A 7,709-nucleotide genomic window follows, 5' to 3' on the forward strand; every position below is an offset into this window, starting at 1 on the left:
AAGATAATGAAATAGCATAAAATAAATTTAGCTAATTAATAAGGCATAATGAAAATGATCATCATATAAAAATACTAAATCATGCTAAAATAAGTACGGCTAGTAACTATTAATTACAGGATAAATAAAAAAGAAATTAAGTTATTTCATTTCATTATCTAAATTAACAATGCAAAACTAAATAATAAATAAATATATATATATATATATATATCCAACATTATTATCATCCCTACTTTTAGGATTGAATTACTTTTGTTAGCATTAATATTGATTTGGTTTTGACTTTCTTTGAGTTACTAACATCTGTGAGCTATAAATCTTATTGGAACATTCAAAATTTTAAGTCCAAATTACTTGAAATAATATGTTAAAAGACAAAAATTATGAAAAAACTTAAGAGATATTAATAAATTACATTATAAGTATATCTTTTATGTATAAAATATTTTAAAATTTTATATACATGTAATGTCGGGTTGGTTTGGTTCGGTTCGGTTCGGTTTGACTTTTTTTAGTTAAAACCAAACCAAACCAAACCAATTATGATCGGTTTTTTTTTTTCCAACACCATACCAAATCAAACCAAACCACTAGTCGGATTTTTTTCTCGGTTTGATTCGGATTATCGGTTTGGCGCGGTTTGCCGGTTTACTTTGTACACCCCTAATGACAGGTTATCCGGATGAAATCAACACAGCTGCATCTTAGACCATAGTAGGAGTTGTTCTATTCCAGATTTCGTTTTTGTGTCATAGGAATAAGCAGTAACAGTAGACAATCAGAAAGGTTCAATGAGAACTACGCCAATCTTGTTCTGGGTGAAATTTTTAAAACTTACACATTGGGGTTGATGAAAATGCGAGCTGTCAACATTGTTATGACTCATGCAAATAACAGGGACTACTGCCAAACCGGAATAACTCGATCACAAGCTTTTAGCATCACCTTTCCTTCGAATTGAAAGATCTTTAGATAGTAATGATTTTTGGCATTATATTTTGTGCCAAAATTGATTAGTCTAGTCGAACATATTGAACTCATGCTACATCCGCCTCATGATGCAAAATATCAATAGCTTGTGAAGTCGAACCCATTGACGGTGAATCCTCCATCAACCGCGACAACTTGCCCAGTGATGTAAGATGCCCCACGAAGACAGAGGTAAGCAACCAGGGATGATACTTCTTGAGCTTCTCCAGGGCGCATAAGGGGAGTTCTGGCTATTACTCCATCCAATAATGTTTTATTTTTGAGTGCCTGCAAAAGCAAAACCATCAAATTCAGCAATTTTGGAGAACATGTAGGAAGGTGAAAAGCTTCTATAAAATCTAATACAATTGGGCTAGATTCAATAAGAATATCACCAGATAACATCTCTCAAGATGTTCACACAATAAAAGTCCTGAACTGTTCTCCATAAGATAGAGATTTGGAACAATTTGTGATATGAATCACTAATATGCTTTGGCAATAATACAATCTGCTAGTTAACTCATCGAGTTGTTTGGAAGGTTGAAAACTAGTTATTAATATAATTCCACGAAGGAGCCATTTTTTTTATATGCGACATTACAATGGTTAAGAGTGAGCCAAAAATCTCTATATTGAAAACTCTAGCAAATAAATAGAAAGAGAACACAGTCCTCTCAATAAAACCTAAACAAACCCTGATATCTTTGGAAACACAGCACTCAGTAACATAATAGTCTACCACAAAAAACTCTGCAAATACCGATTTCCCTATCAAAGTCATGGGCATGTTTACTTTTATTGGATAAAAGAAGATAGTGAAAAGAGTTTGACCATTTCGTACATTCGTTTACCCTTACATACGCCTAACAATGTAAGAACAAGAAAATAGAAAATTTATTTACAAAAAAGAAAAAGAAACAAAAATGAATCCACATGTAAATGATGAATAGATTCTAAGGACTTCGAAGAGCACGTAACGGTTATTCACCATGTACTATTCCTTTTCCAAGTTACTACAGGAAATAAAGGATATTTTCATGGGTATATGTGTGTGTGTGTAGCGTATATAAGGGCTTCAGCATGTTGTCACCGATTCTTTAAGTCAACTAGTGCTTAGCTTGAAGAGAATTATAAATGGGGTTTTTTTCATTTTTGACCCGTCGGCCGATATTACTTACAGGCGCTAGCCAAAATATACAAAACATATACAATGTATATTATGTATATAATATGTAAATTACTTAATATACAAAACATATATATTTTTGCCGGCTATTATTTTTTAGGGCGGACAAGAAGGGCACGTAAGCCAGTCAATATGTATCTCCAATCAGCACATAGAAGCTTGGTGATATCAAATTCATAAGTAAGATGCTAGAATATTACATATTCCACTGAAGATGTCCTTATATACCACGGGGCAACACCATTAACCCGAATGTTGTCTTTTGCCCACTCACAAGCCAAATTTCGCGTAAGCTGATTCATCGCCCCTGAAGAAGTTAATCGACAAAATTAAAGAAAAAACTCTCACTCCTTTATATTCCAGTGGTTCAATGATTTAAAGAAGTGATAATAATAACCAAGTAAGCTAACCTTTTGTTGCTGCATAAATAGAACTAGTGGACAAATGAACCAGACCTGCAACGGAAGAGATGAAGACAACAGATCCAACTCCAGAAGCTTTTAGAAGAGGATGAGCGAGTTGACATAAATGGTATGCAGATTCAAAGTTGGTACCAAACAAATGGGCATATTCCTCAGCAGTGTAATCAGTGGTGGGCTTCCTAATGTTTGTCCCGGCATTGTTGATCTATTGCCGAATTAAAATATATACATAAGGCAATAACATTGTTCAGAAAATTTGAACACAAAGCATACATGTCCAAGAGCAACCTTGAAAACACATGTAAAAACTTACTCAATTAGAACAGTATCAATCAAACATGTCCAAGAGCAACTTTGAAAACACATGTAAAAACTTACTCAATTAGAACAGTATCAATCAAGCATAGTCAGACAAAGAACTCTATTAATAAAAAAGAATGTTAATGCTTAATAGGCTTTGGATATCTGCTAAAATGGTTTTGGCCACATACCACTCATCGAGTTCACAAACACTAATGCTAGCAATTTGGGTTATATTCGGCTTTACGCATTACAAGATGGTACTCCTTCCGTCCCACTTTTTTTTAGACGATTTAGAGTACAAGAGAATCAAACTATCTAATTTCGGTGTGAATTTGGAAATAAATCCTTCAAGTTTTTCAATATAAAACTAGATTACATACTATAAGTCACAATAATTAATAATTTAAAATATGCAAAAGGCTGATAATAGTATTAAAAAAATCGTTATCAAAGAAAAATTCTTTTTTACCCTTCATGTGTCAAATAAAGTGGGACAGAGGAAGTACTTATTAATAGTATTTTGGGCTCCATTCCTGGGCCATTTGACCAATACCTACATAGGAGGAGAAGTTATAGAAGTTACAAGAATGTTCAGCTTTCCGTCGAAAGCTGAGGAGACATTTTCCATGAGTTGAACTCTCTGATCCCTTGAAGATACATCACAGACACAACCCTTCACTTTAAAGGCTTTCGCGGACCACTCTTTCAAGCATTCCTTAAGCGCTGCTTCATTACGTGAACATGTGTAGACTGTCGCACCCAGCTCGGCTAGTTCCTCCACAACAGCATGCCTAAAAAGAATATGATCATACATCCATAATTGAATACTTTTCCAAATAGAAGGATTTTGAGGGGAGAAAAAACTAGAACTCCATATATGCTACTCCTCCGTCCTAATTTATGTTATATAGTTTGACTAGGCACGGAGTTTAAGAAAAAATAAAGACTTTTGAAACCTGTGATCTAAAATTAACAAACCATAGATATTTGTGTGGCTTTAAATCATTTCATTAAAAAAAAGGGGAAGTTTTAGGTTAAATTATTTCTAAATATAAAAATGTATCATTCTTGGTTAAAAGAAAAGTGTATCACATAAAATGGGATAGAGGAAGTATGTATGTGTGTGTATATATATATAGGGAGGTGTAATTAGTCCATGAATATATAAGTCGTCCAACCCGCCTAGACTTAGGCAGGTTAGACTAGATGTATATTTATTGGCGGATTATTTTGAGCATAACCCAAGTTCGTTTATCTAAAAGTTTAGGCCAATTTGAGCTTCATATTTTTTAAAATTCTTTTTTTATTACATTAGGGGAGGGAGAATGGGGAAAGCAAAAGGGAATGCTACTCTTATGATTCTAATGGTGTTTAAACCCTCTATTTTACTTGTGGAAGGCCGGAAGCTCACAAATTAAGTTGGCCCTCTACCCTTATTTGAGCCTCCAATGTAACCCAAATTGATCCATAAAAAACATATATAATGAAAGGGGAGGTGGGGTTTCGTTTTTATTTTGGATATAGTTTTGAAAGATAAAAGAGACTTTTTATTATTTTGATTTGGTAATTAAACAACCTATAAAAGAATAGACAAATAAAGAACCAGAATATTAGTTGCGCAAATTGGATTATGACCTAGATCCCGTTTGGATTGGCTTATAAGTTCTTTGAAAACGGGCAATTTGCAAGATTGCCCTTCGCTGGAGGTGGTCTTTAATTTTTACCCCTCAAAATGGTGGTCTTTAAATTTCGCATTGCCCGCCACGCAAATTCCGCCAAGGCCCCAAATAGGCGAAATTTGCATGGCGAATTTGCAAAATTACGTCGGCGTTGCAATTTTGCAACCTCTGCCTAGCGAAAATTCTGCCTTGCGATTTTATTTTTTTTAACTGAGCTGGGGTTCGAACCCACAACCTCAGGGTGTTAAGCGAGGGGCAATACTTAACGACCACCAATTTGAAGGGCAATCCGCGCAAAAAAAAAAAAAGGCGAAAACGGCTTATTTTTTTTTTTTGAGTGTTTGGTCGCCGGCGTAAGGCCATTTTGAGCTTAAAATAAGCCCAAAAAAATAATTGTGCCCGTTTGGCTTAGCTTATCTAAAGCAGCTTATAATCCAAAAAGAATAAGTTGGGTTGCTTTTTTTAAGCCCATCCAAACAGGCTCCTAGTAATTTTTCTTGGGAAAAAAACGTAAGTAGACAAGAATATAAAAATATTTACATATTGTTAACAGGTAAATGCAGTAAACATTTAGTAGCACTTTAATTAAGAGTTTTATAATAAATCAACTTCCTATGTATAGTATAAGGAAACCTCCCATATTCCTACTTTTTTGTTAGTAATATCTTCCAAATCGGTTACATCTAGGTTCAACACCGTAACTTCTTCATCCCAATTAAATGCATATAAAAGGTAAACAAAACATTAATATGTTTATATATATATATATATATATATATATATTGTATGATACATAATATTTTAAGCATATGCACTCTTGTAACTCTTTTGATTATATAAATATCATATGCTCCCTCTGTCCCAAAAAGATTGTCCTCCTTTCCTTTGTAATCTATCCCAAAAAGATTGTCTCCTTTCTATATTTAGAAACAATTTAACCTTTTGAGATGATTTACAGCCACACAAATATCTAAGGCTTGTTTTGGACCACACATTTCAAAAGTCTTCCTTTATTTCTTAAACTTTGTGCCAACTCAAAACAAGACAATCTTTTTGGGACGGAGGGAGTAAGTAATATATTAAAATTAAATTTCTATCAGAAAAAACTTATACAAAATATTTATCAATTCTTCTGTAATTGCTTTTCATATCTTATATACATTTAATTATACCTTGTATAAATTTTTGTTATATATTGTTTACATTTTATTAAACCTTGAATACAATTCATATACACATATACTTTTATTATACCTTGTATAATAAATTTTATATACCTCATATAATTTTGTTATACATTTTATTAAACCCTGTATACATTTCATATACCACGTATACTTTTATTATATCTTGTGTGATAAATTTCTGTACCTCGTATAATTTTATGTGCTCCAAATAATATTTATATATGCAGTATACATAATATAATAATTCTCTTTCGAATCTGTTGTGAATTTGTTGGATATATTAGTTTTTAATAAATATGATCTTTTAAAGATTTTGTAATAATTATTTTAATATAACTCAATCTCTTTTTTTATAACCTTAGCCTCGCCCAACTTTTTGAAAACTCTCAACTGCCAATAGGAAAAATAGAAATGAATAAGAAGATGTAGTAGCAGTTGAGGGGTGTATAAGAAAGAGAATTGATAAAGATAGATATTTATTTGTTGAAGAAGAAAGATAAATTATATAATAGATATGGGTTTATCCCTTAAAGAAGGGAGATAAATGATAATAAAATATGAGTAAATATTATTGAATCCCTAATTTAGAGGGATTCTTTTTGGTATAATATTTTCCTAAATATATCATAAAGGTATAAAATTTGTTATTTTTGAAGAACTTTAAAAGTAGTGCTATTTATGTGCTTAACTCTAAAAGCTTGACTTATGATGTAATTTTCTCATTTTTGTTTCATCTCCACCTCCCACCTCCCAGAGCCCACGTATCAATTGACTTGCTCATTTTGGTATAAGCAAATATTGAGCGAACATATTACTTCACTCGTTCATTGATTTCACCTGTACTTAACCTGTTCAAATAGTAGTTTAACCTATCTATTTGACACCTCTGTATGAAAGACATTAAACGGACCAATGAAGTTGGTAGCGGGGTTAGAGGTGGTTTACCCAATTCCACGAGTGCCGCCGGTGACTACAGCGGTCATCCCTGAGAGATGCCATCTGGAACTGCTCCTAGTCCTTGCAACCTTCGTCATTGAATAGTGTACCACTATTTAATGGAGCAAGAAATAAGTGGATTCCTTATATGGCTAAATATGTAGGAAAGCTGGTTTGATTCCTATTTTAAAGGGAGAATTGCAACAACCCAACCCCCCAACTCCCGAAAAGTTTTATGGTGGGTGAGGCACAAATATGACTTGGCATGTGAGGGGATTATTTTTTGAAAAAGTAGTTTGTGGGCCCAATTTCTATTACCCCTTTCATCCTTACTCCTTGGCACAAGTATGTTTTTTTTTTTTTTTCCTTTTTGGTCATGAAAGATTATTGGTGCTATCTGTTTCTCCTTAGCCTCTCTTCACTCATCGTCCCTCCTCTTGTCTATTTAATTTCATGGTGGTTTATTCTTCAAATGTAATGGAAGCACTAAACCGTGGCGGTTTTCTAATTAGATTTCTGGTCATGGATTTTTTGATTTCACCCAATTTTTTTATATTCATGCTTATATTTATCTTCTCCATTTGATGTTTGGTATATTTGGAGGCGTATTTAGAATTTAAATTATATGGGTTCATTTTTTAAGATTCTTAGAATTAAACTCATTATATATTTAAAGTTATGAGTTTATATCTAGTATTTATTGTAACTTTTTAGTTGATTTTTACACATAAATTTATACTTATCATATAAAAGTGTTGAATTTAGACGAACCAGATATCAAAAAGCTACATCCGTCTCGGGATACAATGGTATCGGTGCACTGAGTTGGAGAAATGACACGAAGGATACTTTTGATGTTTACTCTTGCTCAGATATACCCAGCTTATAATAAGTGTCTTTTTAGCCTTTTTATTTTGGTCCAAAATAAATGTCCTTTTACATAATTAAGGTCTTAATTATTTTCTTCCAAAATTTCCCCTAATTAGATAAGTGATTTTATGTAATCAAGAAATTATATCAA

The 7,709-nt window shown here is 32.8% G+C and overlaps 1 protein-coding gene across 2 annotated transcripts; it reads right to left on the reverse strand.

Annotated features, from left to right (window-relative positions):
* Window positions 1–786: 786 nt before the first annotated feature.
* Window positions 787–6,887, reverse strand: LOC132051581 (tropinone reductase homolog At5g06060-like). 2 transcript variants are annotated; one of them, XM_059442720.1, is made up of 6 exons: window positions 6,698–6,887; window positions 3,470–3,677; window positions 2,716–2,788; window positions 2,572–2,616; window positions 2,362–2,468; window positions 787–1,260 (listed from the first exon to the last, which is right to left on the reverse strand). In XM_059442720.1, exons 1-6 carry the CDS (start codon window positions 6,784–6,786, stop codon window positions 1,072–1,074), a joined length of 711 nt encoding a protein of 236 aa, XP_059298703.1. In that variant the 5' UTR covers window positions 6,787–6,887; the 3' UTR covers window positions 787–1,071. The 2 variants fall into 2 exon arrangements, with proteins under 2 accessions (XP_059298703.1, XP_059298701.1); XM_059442718.1 differs by having other exon boundaries at window positions 2,572–2,788; window positions 6,698–6,878.
* Window positions 6,888–7,709: the final 822 nt, after the last annotated feature.

The sequence above is a fragment of the Lycium ferocissimum genome, chromosome 4 (genome assembly GCF_029784015.1).
Source record: "Lycium ferocissimum isolate CSIRO_LF1 chromosome 4, AGI_CSIRO_Lferr_CH_V1, whole genome shotgun sequence".
In the NCBI taxonomy this organism is placed as follows: domain Eukaryota; kingdom Viridiplantae; phylum Streptophyta; class Magnoliopsida; order Solanales; family Solanaceae; genus Lycium; species Lycium ferocissimum.

Excerpts from the sequence above, each read along its gene's own strand:
- LOC132051581 (XM_059442718.1), bottom strand. The coding sequence starts at position 6,786 with ATGACGAAGGTTGCAAGGACTAGGAGCAGTTCCAGATGGCATCTCTCA. Across the intron at positions 2,789-3,469 it reads ACGGAAAGCTGAACATTCTT|ATCAACAATGCCGGGACAAA; the intron begins GTAACTTCTATA and ends ATTCGGCAATAG. Across the intron at positions 2,469-2,571 it reads TATTTATGCAGCAACAAAAG|GGGCGATGAATCAGCTTACG; the intron begins GTTAGCTTACTT and ends TAACTTCTTCAG.